Source organism: Sylvia atricapilla, chromosome 7, assembly GCF_009819655.1.
Source record: "Sylvia atricapilla isolate bSylAtr1 chromosome 7, bSylAtr1.pri, whole genome shotgun sequence".
In the NCBI taxonomy this organism is placed as follows: domain Eukaryota; kingdom Metazoa; phylum Chordata; class Aves; order Passeriformes; family Sylviidae; genus Sylvia; species Sylvia atricapilla.
In genome coordinates this window covers 16,592,550-16,609,782 of record NC_089146.1, presented here as the reverse complement: position 1 = coordinate 16,609,782, position 17,233 = coordinate 16,592,550, and the positions used below count along the sequence as shown (strand labels likewise).

Sequence of the window (17,233 nt, the reverse complement as noted above, 5' to 3'; positions counted from 1 at the left end):
TTCAAGGAAGTCCCTCCAGTAGCAGTGGTTTGGTTTAGCAGGTCTCAGTTACCCAGCGGTGGCTTTTCAGAGGCAAAGGCGCGATAGAGATGCGTGAGAAATAAATCCAAGAGCCGTTTGACCGAGAGAAGAAAAAGACGTCGAGAAAAAGAATTAAATTTAGAAAAGTGTCTGGAAGGTAAATGCTTCAGGACAACAGCCTACACCTAGAGAGATTCAAGTATTTCCCAGATAGCGTGGAATATGGTAGTTAGAAAGCGTGATCTTAAAAATGCCTCTCCCCATCCTGACAATGTCACACTTCCCTTCCCGTTACTGGCCCGGACGCGGCTGCCTCATTAGCTACCGCTCGTCGTACGGAAATACTCGAGACATTTCCCATTTACTCGAACTCAAACCGAAATAATAATAATAATAACAATAATAATAATAAAAATTAAATAAGGCCAGAAACACATTCCCTTCCGCCGGCTGCCCCTCCCTGCCCCCACGGGCCCGGTTGCCTGCACCCCGCGCCGCCCGGCAGCGCCCGGCAGCGAGCACGGCGGGGCCGCCTCCGCGGGGGCGCAGGAGCCGCGGAGCGCCCTCCCCGCCGGTTCCGCGCCCCACCGCGGCGGGGCGGTCAGCAATAAAAAAATAGACACAACTTTTTGGCCGAGCGCGGGGGCGCCCCCCGCCCCGACCTCCCCATCCCCCCGCGACTCCCTCTACAAAACAGCCCCGGGCTCGGGCCGGGCTTGTTATCTGGTGAGCGGCGCCTCCTCCCGCTGGTCCGGCGAGGCCACCGCGGCCTTGCTGAGCACGGCGGCCGAGTAGGGCAGGAAGCCGCTCTCGGAGCGCTGCCCCGCCGCCGTGCACGGGAAGTCGGCGGCCGCGCCGCCCCGCGAGCCCAGCGCCGAGGCCGCCGCCGCCGCCGCCGTCTGGCTGCTGTGGCAGCTGAGGCAGGAGCAGGGCGCCGAGCCCCCCGGCGGCCCCGAGCCCGCCGCCGCCGCCGCCGCCGCTGCCGCCGCCGCCGCCGCCGAGGCGGCCGCGCTGCTGTTGAGGCCGGCGGCGGCCGGCGTCTGGTAGAGGCCGGGGTGTCGGAAACTGCAGAGCAGCTCCGGGCGGGAGTAGGGGTGCGAGAGAGCGCGGAAAGTGTCCAGCGGGCGGATGGAGGTGGCGAAGGGCGCGGCCGCGGCCCCCGAGGCGGCGGCGGCGGCGGCGGCAGCCGTGACCCCGACGTGCGGGTAATAGTGGAGCGGAACGTGGGAATGGAAAGGGTAGGGCAGGCTGCCCGTGGCCGCAGCGTGGGTCATCATGTAGGTGTAGAAGCTGGGGTCGGCCGGGTGGGGCCAAGACATGGCCAGGCGCTGCCGCTTGTCCTTCATCCGCCGGTTCTGGAACCACACCTGCGGGGATACAAGCACAGGCCGGCCTCAGCTCCGCCGCACTCCGCGCCCCGCCGCAGCCGTTCTCGCGGACACCGGCGGGCGCCCACCGACACGTATCGCCAAGGCTTCTAGGCGACCCCTCTCCCTCCCGGAGCGGTCTCCCGTGACCTTGCCCGAGGGAAGCGGTGGGTACGGCCCTCCCTCTACTCGAGAGGACCCCTTCGAACCGAATAAATGTTTTCCCTTCGAATCATCCCCTCCTCCCTGCTCAGTCTTCACGGTACTGACGCTCATTCATTCCCCATACGTCTATTCTCTCCCCTCTTCACTTTAGGAAATAGCGTAACGCGATAAAGGCTGCCGAGGAAAATAAAAACGACAGCTTTTTATAACAACAACTTTTCAAAAAGAGAAGGAAAAGTGTTGGATGCAGAAAAGCAAACGAGCACGAGTGGTGCTCATAGCTGCGGGCCCTGCGAGTCCTTCAGCCGGAGAGCGCAGCCGGCCGGGGCACCGCGGGCCCGCTCGGGCCAGCCGAGGCTCTGCGGGGCGCGGAACGCGGCGTACCTTGATGGTGGTTTCGGGGAGATTGAGGGCGGCGGCCAGCTCGCAGCGCCGCGGCCGCGACACGTAGTTCTCGCGGTAAAACTCCTTCTCCAGGCGGGCGATCTGCTCCCGGGTGAAGGCGGTGCGGTAGCGGCGCACCTGGTCGGCCCCCGCGGCCGAGGCGCCCAGCGCGCCGCCGCTGTGCAGGCTGCCGATGGCCGCGGCGGGGGCGGCGGCGGCGGCGGGGGCGCTGGGCGTCGGGCTGCTCTCCGCGTAGCCTGCGGGGCGAGGGCGCGGTGGTTGAGAGCGGGACACTCGGTCTGGCCCCCCAGTCCTCCCGGCCAGGCCCGACCGGGCCCGCTACACCCGTGCTCAAGGCCAGCTGTCATTCTCACAAATCCCTGCTGCTAACAGAATCGATAAATTTGGATCTGGAGGTTGTTTGTTGGTTATTGTTTGGTTGGCAGGTTGGGTTGGGGTTTTTTAATCCTTCGGAACTGCTTTATTTTCAGATGGGGCGGGCTTGGAGACTGCAGGGCAGACGAGCTCAGGGGAGAGCAGGCGAGGGCGCGGGCCGTGGCTCGGGGCCCGGGCTCGGCTCTAGCCTGTTCCCCTTCGACTGCCGTTCTTTCCTTTCGTTTGAGACACACAAAATAAAAGCAGCCATAAAGCCCCCCTTTTTCTCTCTCTCTCTCTCTCCTTTTTTTTTTTTTTTTTTTTTTTCTCTCTCCCTCTTTCTCTCTAGGGTTACGTCGAGCATCCCTTCCTTTCTCTGGCACATTTGACGAAAAAGGCATGCACTGTGGCCCCTAGGAAATCCACCGTTCATCTGCCTCCACCTCCCCAGTAACAGCAACCTCCACCTCCAGCTATAGTAACAGCCACCGTCCATCTTTGCCCCGCAAAGAACGGGGAAGGAGACGAGGCTGTTTCAAAACGCCTCTCACAAGCATAGGAAAAGTGAACAATGCCAAATTAGCCCGAAGTGGACACAGACAGCACGTTGCCTATACACAGAGAAGGACACACACAGTCAATTGCGGGCAGTTTCCTCGCATTCCCCCCTCTCTCCCTCTCTCTAATTTAATCTATGTGTATACACTCATATACAGCTCAAGAGATGCCGAGAGCTCCAAGAGCGCGGGGAAATACACGGAGAAAGCTTTGCCTAAATATAGGTGGGTGGATATTTGTGCCCACATATATTCTGGATATTTATCTACATATCAATGGATTTGGGCATGCACACACACACACACACACACACGAAGGCACCGGCACAGGAGCTGCCCGGACAGTGTATCTCGGCTATTGGGGTAGCGCAGTAATTGCAATAATATTTTACAGCCTGGAGCTCTGTCTTCGCATAAGAGAGAGCGCCGATGCAGAGGCCAGCAACTTTGGAGGTGGCGGTGGGTTTCCTCTGGTTTTTAAAGCCGGTTGGCAAAGTGCGGGGCTTAGATGAAGATGATAAAGGAAGAGTTACCTTTGTTACTGTTTTCCTTCAGCTGGGAGGAAGTCAGGCTGGCCGGGGAGCGGAGCGCGGAGCAGCCCACCTCCACATCACTGTTCATATCTGCCTCTTGAGCAACTTCGGAATAAAGGCTGATTTTCTTCCTGCTTTCCGACGGCGGGATTTCGGAGGAGACAGTGCTTTCACTGCTTGGATGCTGGAGATTGAATAAAGTGTCTATTTCAAATTTGCCTTTGGCGGAGATGTCCCCTATAGCGCTGTGCAGGGAGGCGGCAGTCAGTCTCGGGCTGAGGCGACCACTGTGCGGAGAATTTTCAAGGGCCTCCAACACCGCATTTCCAGCTGAGTCTGACAAATTCGAGAGCCTTTTGCCAGCTGTAGGGCTGTGCAGCCCTCTCTCCATCAGGATCATCTCTTTTCTTATTCTTTCCATCATCTCAGCTTTATAAAAAATGTCAAAGTTGCAGGGCTGGTCCTGTACTAATGATGAGCTGCAGCAGGGGCTAATTCACATTCAGCCCGGCAAGTGTCTCTAAATATTATTATCTGTTTTTGAGGGAGGTGTAAAAATTGTGGGATGCCAAAGCGAGGGAATGACTGGTCAAAATGACCCATACATCCTTTCTAGCCCGAAATGTCATTCATCAAAAAGTGGTGCTCGTCATTAAGGTACGAATGACGCTGTTCGAATAATCATTTATTGTAACAGGTTTATAAGCAAATAAATACAAGCTCCTGTCAGTGGATAATGAAGGCGGCTTCAGAGCAGACAAATATATCCAGGTGGAAAGAAAGAAAGACAAGAAGTGAGGAGTAAAGCTCCTGTCCTTAGCTTGATCAGATCCTGCTTGAATTGCTCTGGGGTTTGGCCTCTGGGGTGGAATTGACAGTCTGATTAATAAAATGAGCTGTGCAACATTTCCCCCTTCATTTAGGTGCATCATTATGCTCTGATTTTTGTTTTGTTGCCTTTTAGGTCCTAATGATGCAGCTTCTTTCTCATTTGTCCTCGGACAGAACTACATGCTAAATATTAGCTAATGCTTTTCTTTATTATTATTTCGGAGGCGAATTTTAGATCGCAACGCAAGAAAATGCTGGAAGAAGACCAGACCATCCAGAACCTCCTGCCGCTGATATCTCTTTACTTTTCCCTCCCATTTCCAGACCACATTTGTACTTTTATTTAGGAATTTACACTGACACCCCCACGCACCCCCTCACGCGCGCTAACCTTACGCTCAGACTTTATAAGACTGTTGCCTAGATTCAAATATACCTACAGTAGTTACCTGGAGACTAAAATATTTGCTACAATCTAGTTTATTACAACTCTATTATCTTTGTCTTCGTTGCATCCTAAATATTATCTCATTTTTACTTTCTATAATCCTGCTTATCGACGAAGCTACCCCGGGATTTTTCTTCCCTCTGGGAAAATAGTGGCTATTGTACGGTATGATAAGGGAAGGAAATAACTAGGGAACATTAAATGCATTCGTGATTTAAAACACTCCGTGGGCATCCATTTCATTCTCCCGGCAGGTTTCACTCCAGCCCTCTGCTTCTTTCCTCCCCATCGCCAATAAAACCGAGTCATTTGAAAATTTAAAAATAACCATAGAATTAAATGATGGATGGGGGGGTTACTGCCTACAGGCTCCGACCTACCAGAAACATCACCTGAACACCCTCTCTCCAAAGTTACCTGTGGCTCAGTTAGCTCATCCCTCCGTTCTTTGCCGGGTGCCGCGGGGCCAAGCGTCGCCGCGCTGCTGGAGACACGGGCTGCCGCGGTCGGCAGACGTGACAGTCGGAAAGTCTCCCTTCAGTGGTAACTTTGCTAGTAATAATGACGCTGATGGCAACCATTTAAACGAAGATAAATCCTTTGTCGTTAGCATCTCTGGAGTGCGCTTCGGTAGCTGCCCAACCTTTTTTTCTCCCCGTGATTTTTTTTCACCCACATCGTCTAGTGTTTAGACCCTGGGAATATGAGTTTCATCTCCCGGAGAAACACCCGAATGTTTCCTGTGATTAAAGGAGGGTTTGATATTTTCTCTCTTTATTTCTTTTTTTTTTTTTTTTTTTTTTTTTTTTTTTTTTTTTTTTTTTTTTTTTTTTTAATGAGGAGAGCTGTTCCTGCTAATCTTGGTCACACGCATCTCCTAAGTTCCTGTGCTTTTGCGCATGATTCATAGTTCGAAAATGGGATACTTGTCAGATTTTTTTCAATAACACGTTAAAGTCTCCCTAAACATTACACCAAATATTTAAGGAACATTCTAGACGTTGTTTGCCAAATCCAGCCTTCTATTAATAAGAGTTTTATGTCAGCCCTTTGAAATGTGAATTTAGACCGTAGTACGGTGCCCTGCGTTTTACAGCCCCCAAACCAGACAAGAGTAAATGTCAACTTTTCCTCGCCCGCGGGCGCGGCGGAGGAGCGGCCCGGTGCGGCGGGGAGAGGAGCGGAGCGCCCGCCGCGAGGCCGCGGATGGTCCGCGGGGTCCCGGGCCGGGCCGGGGGCTGAGGCTCGGCGGGGCGCTCCCGGAGGGCCGGAGCGTGTCCCCGCGGTGCCCCGCGGAGCGCGGCCGAGCAGGCGCCTGCCGGCGGCAGCTGCCACCGCCCCGCCCCGCCGGGGACGCTCCCGCAGCCCCGCGCTGCCCCGCCGTGCCTGGCTCCGCAGCTGGCGGCGGCCCGGCCGCCCGTCCCGGCGGGGCGGAGGAGGAGCGGAAGCCTGCGGCCGGGTTTATTGCTGTCGTTTGGCGCCCTCGTCTGTTTTCTTACATGCTGTAACGCGGCGAGCATCTTCCCCCCTGCTCTCTCGAAAACCGCAGCCGAGATACCACATCTCGGAGGCGATCGTGTGTGCACGCCACCAGAACCGGCACAGCTTTAGACTCAAAAAAATGTTACTGCGCCACTAAAAAGGAGAGAACGGGTTTTATGTTATTTGGAGCGGATGAAAAAGACTATGTGAAAAGCCCCAACGTGAGAAAAATAAGTTACACTCAAGCGCGGCTATGAATGATCTTTACTAGGGTCGTATTTTACACCTTTTAAATAATACTGATACCTTAGGTTATGTACAGAGTATCTTAAAATACAGCTAGATTCATATGCAAGGGTTATAAAATGTTATACAAGAAGTTAATAATCTTCCACGAGTAGAGGTGAGGTTGCAAAACTGTTCCCTGCAATGCAGTTAATCAGTTCACCCCAAACGTCAACCCCCTAATAAACTAGTTGTCTGTCGTTTATATTCCCAGAAAATCAGAGATATTTACTGCACTGATGTTTATCTTTGGGCTGTTGTTTGTGTGCGTCTGTTGGTGGGGGGGTTAAGTTATGGGGTTGTTGTTTTGTTTATCTGGTTTTTTTAATTGTTGCTTTTCTTTTGGGGTATTCCGTTTGGGTTTTTGTTGGGTTGGGTTCTGTTTGGTGGATTTTTTTGTTTGTGTTTGGTGTGGTTTTTTTTTGGTTTTTGGTGGGGTTTTTTTGTTTTTTTTTTTTTTTTTTTTTGTTTGTTTGTTTGTTTGTTTGTTTGTTTTTTGTTTTTTTTTTTTTTTTTTGGTGTTTTTTTGTTGTTGTTTTTTTGGTTTTTTGTGTTTTTGTTTTTTTTTTTTCCAAAAAGAGTAGCACAGTCTACAAAATCTTTCTGAAAATGTTTGTAGTTGTTCAAAACCACCAGCTAAGCCTGAAGAAACACGGACATTGAAGCCACATTAGTGGGCCAAGAGGGAGGAAGTTACAGAGACCGCCGAGGAACTGCCGAAATATGTGAGCTTTTGTTAGACTCTGTTTACTCAGTTGTTCTTGTAAGTTTAAATAGCTGGTTAGGCCTTTGGCCGGATTTTTACCTTGAAAGTTATTGCTAGAGGCATCAAAGAATATTTCAGTACCAATTTATTAAATCTTACCGGGAGGAAAAGGGTCACGTAGGTTAATTGAAATGAAGTTCGTATTAAATGAGACAAACATCTCGGACAGCTTTTCACCAGTCAGAGCCTTCCTGGGGAGACGGGCGGGAATATATGCTTCCTACCCCGTAGAGGAGCAGGCTGCAGCAGGGCCCGAAGGCAGCGCGCAGGAGACACCGGCGGCAGCGCAGGGGAAGGCGGCGGTGCGGTGCTGGGGGCAGCGGTGGCGGTGGGAAGCGCGGGGAGCGGGGAGCGGGGCCGCTCCGGGGACGGCGGCGCGGGGGGCGCGCTCCGCTGGCGGCGGCACCGGCGCAGGCACGGCGGCGCCACCTGGCGGCGCTTCGGCCGCACTGCCCGTCCTGCCCTGCCCGTCCTGCCCCCAGCCCTGCCCGTCCTGCCCCCAGCCCTGCCCGTCCTGCCCTGCCCGTCCTGCCCCCAGCCCTGCCCGTCCTGCCCTGCCCGTCCTGCCCTGCCCGTCCTGCCCTGCCCGTCCTGCCCCCAGCCCTGCCCGTCCTGCCCCCAGCCCTGCCCGTCCTGCCCTGCCCGTCCTGCCCCAGCCCTGCCCGTCCTGCCCTGCCCGTCCTGCCCCCAGCCCTGCCCGTCCTGCCCTGCCCGTACTGCCCTGCCCGTCCTGCCCTCAGCCCTGCCCGTCCTGCCCTGCCCGTACTGCCCTGCCCGTCCTGCCCCCAGCCCTGCCTGTCCTGCCCTGCCCGTCCTGCCCTGCCCTGCCTGCCCTGCCCGTCCTCCCCCCAGCCCTGCCAACCCTGCCCTGCCCGTCCTCCCCCCAGCCCTGCCAACCCTGCCCTGCCCGTCCTGCCCCCAGCCCTGCCCGTCCTGCCCCCAGCCCTGCCTGCTCTGTCAGTCCTGTCCGCTCTGCCGTGCCCATCCTGCCCTCAGTCCCACCAGTCCTACGCGCCCTGCCCTGCCCACCAGTCCTGCCAGGTCTGTCCTGTCAGCCCTGCCCACCAGCGCTGCCCTGCCTGCCCACCAGCCCTGCCAGCCCTGCCCATCCTACCCTGCTCATACTGCCATTCCTGTCCTGCCCTGCCCTGCCAGCCCTGCCCTGCCAGCCTTACCCTGCCAGCCCTGCCAGCCCTGCCCGTCCTGTCCTGGCCATCCCAGCCTCTCCTGCCTGTCGTACCCGCCGGCCCTGCCTGCCAGCCCTGCCTGATCTGCCTGCCGGCCCTGTTCACCGGTCCTGCTCGCAGGTGCTGCCACCCTGTCGTCCAGCCCTGCCCGCCCACTCCAGGGCAGCTCCGCGCCCGCGCCGCGCCTGTACCGCGTGTTTGAACCCGCAGCAGGCTCCTGCTCAGCCCCGAGTCCCCACTCTGCCTCAGGCCGCCGTACCAGCACAAGGCCAATCCTGGGGCTGTTCAATCTATATTGTCTGTGAAATGTCACTCGCGAGTGAAGGACACGAGCGCAGCGTGTCCCCGAGTCCCGCGGTCGCTGCACACCGTCCCTCCCGGAGCTGCCCAGGCAGAAATCCACGGGACGCTACGCGAGTTTCATAGTTACATGATGTCTTCTGAGGCTGCCTTTGCACACAGACGGGGGCTAATTCAAACGATAAAGCAAGTCGCAATGATAACGTGATAATGATAAACGATAAATCCCGTAGCGAAGGGACTCGGCCTATGGTTCAGTTTAAGTTGCAACTGCGGCAAGCTGCCGATCTGGTCCAAGGTCAGGGTCCCGAGGTCCCCGCGCTGCTTCCGAGCGGCAGTGGCAGTCAGAGAGCGGCCAGCACCAGCCCGTGACCCGAGAGCTCAAGTTCAAACCCGCAGTGCTCAGCCGCCCGTGGCCGCTGCGCCGAGGCCACGAGGGGAGCCCCGAGAAAATTTTCTCCGTCTCGAAACGGATTATTTAAAGTCGAAGTAACTAAAAGAGTGAGAAGCTATGGCATAGATCTAGAGGGGAAAATAGTTTAACAATTCTCCACGTGTTGCTATTCAATCTATTCGTTATCATAACTGGCTATTTTTTTAAGGCATGGAGGAAAATGAAAGTTCTGTTCTGTTTAGCTATTAAAAGTTCATACAAGTTAAAAGGCAACAACGGAATGCAGTGAGCACGGGATAAAGTTTGGGAGACGTATAAATCGAGTGGTTTTGTTTGCGTTCCCTGTTTGCCCTGGACGAGAAATTTTTTTCCTAGAGCAAACACTAACCTGAGAAGCAACTTCCTATAGACAAAACTACCATCGGCAAATTCTGGCGAGGGAGGAGATAAAAAATCGGGAGGGTTCCTGTAAGAGATGGATATTAGGCAGATACTAAAAGCCTGTGCTAAAAGTTTGAGTGGAATCCTGCCTGTATTAAATAATGGTAAACGCATTTGACTAAATGAGATAATTTCAGGATAGTAAAAAAAAAAAAAATCCCACAACCTTTTCTTCCCGAGAGGCACAAGCACGCCTGCAGCGTTGCTTTCTAGCTCATGTATTCTGCAGATTCCCGTGCTATGTGTCAATGGAAAATGCGATGCGACTCCTCGGGGCGCTGGCCACCCGCGGAAGCGCTGCCCAGAGAAGACAAGGACGGCCTCGCAGGGAGAGAGGCCCGGCCAGCAGCACGGCAGGTCCTCCTGCCCTGCTCGAGCCGGAGCTGAGCCTCGATGGGGACTGTTCTCCCTGGAAAAGGAAGCGCCGGGCTGCTCGAGGCCTCCGCACGGCGCCCCGCACGGCCCCCCGGACTGTGGGTGCGAAACGCGTCCTGCTCCTTGTAAACTGGGTGGGTGCTCTCAAAGAACCAACCTTTGCTCATGAGATCATTTATTCCTGTGCATAATTTCCTGCCATGCAAGGCAATGCTGTTTTCTACACCCTTCACAAAGCAGCTTATTACAGAATTGAAGTTGTTGGTCATGAACCCGCCCAAAGAATTTTTTGGTACACCGAGGTGCTCTCGTTGGAGCAGAGGTCTCGGCAGGGCTGAAGATCTCTACGGGAGTCGCTGCGGCTGCACTGCGGTTTCCTTTTATGCCATCGACCTCAAAAAGCTCCAAACCCCCTGCTCTTTAGGTGTGCCTTTCTTTCTCGGCCTTATTTAAAGGTCTTGACACGAGAAAAAATTTCACTGCATTTATTGAAAGAGGAAACACAGCAGGACGTGGGAATACACATAGAAAGATGTTCGGAGAAATAAAGTCCTTCGTTTCTCTGGACTTTTTTTTTTTTTTTTTTTTTTTTTAATAGCAATGTTTTCGCTAGAAAGTTGCTTGCAGGGACATAAAAGAGTGAGAAAATGGTTCTTGGACAAAACTTCCTTCTAATTGCGGAGAGTTTAATGTCCGGAGAGTAAATACTGATTCGGCTTATAACCGAAAGCAATATGTAATCACGCCTGGCTCACTCTTAGCTGATTATAAAAGATTAATAGCAATTACGCGGTCAGTGCTAATGAACATGAACTCGACTATTCCATCCGGTTCTTGCCGTAACTACGGGCACCCGTTTGTCATTCCAAGCCTCTCTTCCAGATACCGCCGAGGATTATTAGACCGGCTACAAAGCAGGACTGCGGGACGGGCGGCTGCTGCGGGACCTGCAGCTATCCCGCCACAGCCCAGCGTCCGCGGAGCCCCGCCACCACCTGCCCGGGCTGCTCAGCAAGGACACCCCCAGAGCCCCGAAATGGTGTTGGCACAGAGTTTCACCTCCATGGCGGCTGCCTCTCTTCTCCCATGCGCCTGAGCCTCCGTAGGGACAGTAAACACAGCCCCAGATGTATTTTCAGCGGCGCGGAGTTTCCCTGCCCTTCTCCGCCAGGCTGACACTTTCCCCAGCAACTTCTTGCCCTCCTCGCCCAAGAGAGAGCTAAGTGTGCAATACCCAGCTGGGGAGTGACTGGACTCGGTCCAGAGGGGTAGGGATTGGGGTTGTGGTTGAGGTTGTGGTTGGGGCTGAAGTTGGGAGTCGTCTTTGGAGCTTTCTCCATTTCCAGCACTTCGCGCTCCTGCATTGCCATCCCGACTCGGTGTGAGAGTCGAGAGAGACGACAGAAGGATTTGCCACCGTCTTGGGAAGTCACCACGGGAACAGCCGTGAGCGTAAGCAAACTCTGACTTTTAACTAGGCTGCCTTACCACGACATGAACTGACACTGCGCGGGGAAAAGCCACATCTAATGAGTGCCAGGTTTACCATCTTGCCCTGCGCACAGCCCGTGCGTTTTCCTAGCCGGCAGCGATATCGAAGGGGGGGCTGGGGAGGGGGGTAAAGGGAGGGTTCTCCCGGGGACCGACAGTTCAGTGAAGCCAGGGGACCCCTTTTCCCATATAACAAAGCCCTTCTAGTCCGTATATCGCCGGAAAGAAGGGAGGTGGAGAGGATGGAATACAAAGACTGTGTTGGGGTTTTCCCCCTCTTGCAGACGCAACAATGAACCGGAGAAGGTCTCTCTGTGGATCCGGTGAGACCCCTGTCCGTGGCTGTATAAAAGGGCCCCTGCCCGCGGCCTCAAAATGTCCAGTGGTACTCGGCTGGCCTTTTTGAAGCCGCGGGCAGGAGAAAGGGGGAGATGAGGGCAGCGGGGGCCTAGGTTGGTCCGGAGGGGCATCGCCGCCTCTCGCCCGCCCAATCTCCCCCCGCTCCAGCGCCCGGGCCGTGGCGGGGCGGGAGCGCGGCGGCGGGGCGGGGGTGGGAGTAGAGGGTGGGGGCGCCGTCGGTGCCGACCGGGGGGCTGCGAGGCGAAAGGGGCAGTGCGGGCAGCGGGAGGGTCACATGTTCCGACGGCAGCCTATGAGCAGCCCCCCGGGCTGAGGCAAACTAATTTGGGGCCGGCCGCCCCCACCCCGCTCCCCCCTCCCAACCTGGACTTCGTTTTTATAAACGTACCGCCAGGATCCAACCTGTTGGAGGCAAATAACCATCCGCATCATGCCCGGCCGGGGACCGAGCCGCCGCCGCCGCCGCCCGCGATGTGCAAGGCCATGAGCAAAGCAGCGAGCTGGGAGATGGACGGACTGCGCGGCGACAGCAGCGGCGGCGGCGGCGGCGGCGGAGCCCCCGGCCAGTGCCGTAATTTTCTCTCCTCGCCCGTTTTCGGGGCGGCGCACACGGGCCGAGCGGCCGCCGCCGCCGCTGCCGCCGCCGCCGCCTCGGGTTTTGCCTACGCCGGCGGAGGGGAGCGCTCGGGGGCGGCGGCGAGGCCCGACCCCCCGACTAAGGACTGTCCGGGCTCCACCACGCCGGCCGCCGCCCCCGCGCTGGGCTATGGGTATCACTTTGGCAATGGATACTATAGCTGCAGGATGTCCCACGGGGTTGGGATACAGCAAAACGCCCTGAAGTCTCCCCCCCATGCCTCCATTGGCGGCTTTCCCGTGGAAAAGTACATGGACGTCTCCAGCTTGACCAGCACGAGTGTCCCCGCCAATGAAGTCTCCTCCAGGGCAAAGGAAGTGTCCTTCTACCAGGGCTATACAACCCCTTACCAGCACGTTCCTGGGTACATAGACATGGTCTCAACGTTTGGCTCTGGGGAACCGAGACACGAAACATACATATCAATGGAGGGCTATCAGTCTTGGACTCTGGCTAATGGCTGGAATAGTCAGGTTTACTGTGCCAAAGATCAGACACAGAGCTCGCACTTCTGGAAATCGTCCTTTCCAGGTACGAGAGGGGGAGAAATGGTCTGAGCAGAGCTCCCCCGCGCCTCCTCCGCCTTCCCATCCCCTCCCCCGCCCCCCGGGCTGCAGGGGCGGCCTGCCGAGCTGGACACGCTGCACAGACACGCATAGAGCAGGGTGGGGGCGGTGGATATTCTCTTTTTCTCACTTCCCCCTGGGCCGTCTACCCCCGAGAAAATCCTCACCCTCTGCTTTCCGTATCCGCGGGACTGACCCCGGCACCTCCCCGCCACCAAAGCCAGGGCAGCGGAGCCCCGGCCCGCGGGCGCCAGGGCGGCCTCGGGCTCCTTCTCCCGCTGCTTCCCTCGGGGCCCGGGTTTGTAGTCGCGTTTGAAGTTTGCAGGACGGTGTCTCGAAGGCTTGCTCCCCTCTGCCTCTCCGCCCGGCGACTGGTCCGGCGGCCCCCGAGCACTTAAGAGACTACGAGTAGTGAGGGCACAGAGGCACAAACCACATGCAAACAAACCCGGGAAAGCCTCAGCAAAGCGATTTGTGTGTGCGCTGCCAGCACCGACCCGCTCTCAGCCCCCCAGCCAATGCCCCCGCCGCCCTGCACGCTCGGTTAGCCATGCATGCCTGAAAAGTGATGACAGTCCATCAAAGTTTTGGTGGTGCTTTACTAGAGTGCAAATAATGTGGCAGTGTAAATAATAATAAACTGTAAACAACCCGGCATTATTTATTTGCCCATGAAAAGCAGTGCCCAACAAGTATCGGTTAAGCTTTAAACGCCTGTAATAAAATTCTGATTTTTCACATAATGTCTTTTACAATAGGGGACGTTGCACTAAACCAGCCCGATATGTGTGTCTACCGGCGTGGGAGAAAGAAGCGAGTGCCGTATACAAAACTGCAGCTTAAAGAACTCGAGAATGAATATGCCATTAACAAGTTCATTAACAAGGACAAGAGGCGAAGGATATCCGCAGCCACAAACCTGTCTGAGAGACAAGTTACCATTTGGTTTCAGAACAGGAGGGTGAAGGATAAGAAAATAGTCTCCAAACTGAAAGACAACGTATCCTGATACATTAGTTGCGGACAGTGATGAAAATACAAACTCAATTTACAACCAGCTAAAGACTTTTGGAAAGACTTGAAAATATATTTAATTTTTTTTTTTGTCCTTCTAGCGATGGCGAAATTTCGGGAATTGTTTTCCGTGAAAGTCAACGTTTTACTCTCAGTGTAAGGGAGTGTTGACGAGTCTTGAATTGAATAATAGTTTCTTCTTTTTGAAAATAATAATATTATTATTAATAATTATATTTTCTGTTTTCCCCTCTAGGCCAGTATAAACGAATTTAAATATGTTGAACGGTAACAGTTATAATTTTTTAATGCTTAAGTCTTTGGGGGTATTCTGTGATTTTTTTTTTTTCTCTGAGCAACAGCCAGTGCCAAAAAGTGTCAGTTTTGATTTGGTATCGTAAACTTCAAAACATGCCGAGTGGGGAAAAAAAAAATCAATCGGAAATACAAGAAAGCCGAAATACGGACCCGTGGCAGCACCCGGCTCCTGCCAAACCTGTCTGGTCCTCTGGGACCCGGAGAGAATTACGTGGAGGGTTCCTGGCTGCAGCAGAATTTTGATTATTTTTTCGAGGAAGGTAGAACCTCTCCGAGAGGCTGCAGGGCGCAGAATCGCAGGCACGTCCCACCGCTCTCCCCGCTTCTGCAGGTTTGGGGTTGAGGTTGGGTTGGTGGGATTTTCCGCCGCAGTTTCGTTTTCAATGCTAGGAGTCCATACTGCCCTGCTGAAAAAAGGAGCCCCGGCTAAAAAAAGGGAAGAGTTTGTGTCCCGCTGGGCGCTGCGTGGCTGAGCGCTCCGCGGATAGCGGCGCCTGGGGCAGCGCTTTCGGCATGACGGGTTGGCCAGCTCGCCCTGCAGCCACAGGAGAGGCTGCCCCTGCTGAGGTGTGCATGGACCTGCAAAGACCTGGCCGGGAAATGTCCGCTCTGCCCTGTTTGTCTGCACCGGCCCAAGACTTTTCTCCTTCCTCCCGCCCAGAAAATCCTTGTCGGACAAGCGAAGGTCACTGCTAGCTTTTAATTTACAAAACTAAACGGGTGTTAATGACAGAAGCAATAAATAAGGAAATTCAAAAGATGCCATAATTTATATGGGCCGAAAGGCTAAGATTTTGTCGATTTTTTTATTCTTTTAAACCTAGTGTGCATGTTATGATATACACAGGGTGATCAGACACGCTAATCAACAACTAGGAGAGAGAAGCTTTATCCTCTCTGTTAATGTGCCTCATCTAATTATTAAAATGTGTTCCAAACTAGTATTATTTATTATAATATCCTATTGTTCTAAACATTTTGATTACCCTTGTATGCGGTAAGACATACGATAAACCTATTTCTCCATAAACCGTTTTTTAAAATTTTGTCTTAAAGTCAGCTTTTACTCTGTGTTGGAAATACAATCTGAACTACCAAACTGTTAACGATGTTGCAAATCTTTTCCTGAACCGTCTTTAATAAAATGATATCTTTTCGCTATGTATAAAAATAGAGAAAGAAATTCGCTTTCTTTTGCCGCAGGGGGTTTCGCGGGCTCCAGGTTTGCCTGGGATCCTCTCAGGGACCCTTACAGGACGCCGTTCCTGGAAAATGAGAATAGATACCGTGAGACACGCATTAAAGGATGAGAAAGAGCATCCGAGAGCGCCTTGTCGATAGGAAAGGGGTTTAGTGAGAAAGAAATGTTGCCGGCGAGAAACACAGGGCGTGGGAAGCAGGCGAAAGGCTGTGTCTCCCCTCTTCCCCCGAGCCCTGCTCTGTCTGCCCGGTGTCTGGCGGCCGAGGGCGGCCCGCAGGCCCTTTGTTCTCCGTTTCCAAAAGGTCCCGGCACTTGCCGGTTCCCCTGCGGCCGGCCCGGAGCGATGCCCCTCCGTTTTCTCTGCAAGCGGCCGGCTCCATCGGGAGGTTTTCTTCCGCCTCCTCCGCCCTCTTCCTTCCCCTTTCTACTCCGCTTGCACGGTCATGGCGTTTGTTTTCCCTGAACGGACCAAAAACCCGTCCATTTCGGAGCAGTTCAGATTTTATCGCCAAGCGCGTTTTTGTTTAATTCTAGCATAAAAGGGCATTTGTAGCGCCTATCATTTACGTGCCTGGAACGGCCCTCTCTGCTGATGCAACCTTGTTTTCTCCGAATGCTTTGAATTCTTGTCTTCTCCCCCTTGGCACCCCCACTCACCCACACATAGTGCCATTAATTCTACAGAGGCTTTTCCTCCCACCGACTCTCCCTGCAGAGGACGGCCGGGCACTGCCAGAGCTGTTTTGTTTCCCGGCCTCGGAGCCATCGCGGGCTGATCTCTTCCTCCTTCCAGGCTTAACCTTTGGCTTTGCCGAGCTCCGTGCTTTCAGAAGGCGCAGTTTGCCCGGCCAAAGCCGCCTTCCCCGGGCAGAAGGAAACCCGAACTGTCTGGCAAATCGGTACCAGATGGAGAGGAATCGCCTTTTAGTTTCATGAGAACGTGCAGAATCATTAAGAAGCCGGCAGCTAGAGGCAGGAGGAGGGTGAGGCGCACATCTGCCTCTCTACCTACCGGCTGGGATTAAAAGGCTTTTCTAAGCCTGGAACTGGGGCATTGGCAAGCCTTGTTCAAAACCTCCTTGGTCACAGCTTGGGCTCTTCAGGACATCGGTTGCCCGTGAGCTCGGGGCCGGGCTGCAGGCGAGCAGCCCCAGCTGCACCGGCCACAGCCGCTCGTGTTTAGAGACAAGGGTATGAAGGATCCGCCTGAAATGCAGCGCACGTTATTGCGGATAATTAACATGTACCTCCACAAACGGAGTGGTAAATGCACAGTGGCGCAGCGATGCACTGCCGGGCTCCTGCCAGGAGCGCTGTGTTCCCAGCCATGTCTGAGGCAATCCTGCCATCTCCTGGACAGCCCCCGGCATAGGCAGGGAAGCCGCCTTGCCTCGGGAGCCGCGTTTCCCGGTGATAAATGAGCGAGGGAGGCTGCTCGGTCACACGCAGAGCACCCTTCGTCTGTAAACTGGAAGACTGTGCCAGTGAAATCATAGCGTGTGGTCAGCTCTGATGTCCGGGCCTACCCGGACGCCTACTTAAAAACCACGAAAAAAAAAAAAAAAAAAAAAAAAAAAAAAAAAAAAAAAAAGCAAGCGGAAAAGAGGAAAGGAGCGTGTGAAAGCAGGCCTCGGGGTCGCCCTGTTCCTCAGTGGTGATATTTCCTGTACAGACACAGGCGGGGGGACACCCGCGGCATTAACACGCCGCCCCCAAACCAGCAGCCGGCTGTGGC

At 54.6% G+C, this 17,233-nt stretch overlaps 3 protein-coding genes across 3 annotated transcripts in view; 1 reads left to right on the top strand and 2 right to left on the bottom strand.

Annotated features, from left to right (window-relative positions):
* Nucleotides 1-17,233, bottom strand: part of ATP5MC3 (ATP synthase membrane subunit c locus 3) — a 356,405-nt gene that overhangs the window by 330,223 nt on the left and 8,949 nt on the right. The window lies entirely within an intron of this gene.
* On the bottom strand, nucleotides 741-3,826 carry EVX2 (even-skipped homeobox 2). Its single transcript, XM_066323315.1, has 3 exons — nucleotides 3,403-3,826; nucleotides 1,938-2,194; nucleotides 741-1,388 (listed from the first exon to the last, which is right to left on the bottom strand). Exons 1-3 carry the CDS (start codon nucleotides 3,824-3,826, stop codon nucleotides 741-743), a joined length of 1,329 nt encoding a protein of 442 aa, XP_066179412.1.
* On the top strand, nucleotides 12,234-13,974 carry HOXD13 (homeobox D13). The gene is made up of 2 exons (XM_066323314.1): nucleotides 12,234-12,930; nucleotides 13,724-13,974. Exons 1-2 carry the CDS (start codon nucleotides 12,234-12,236, stop codon nucleotides 13,972-13,974), a joined length of 948 nt encoding a protein of 315 aa, XP_066179411.1.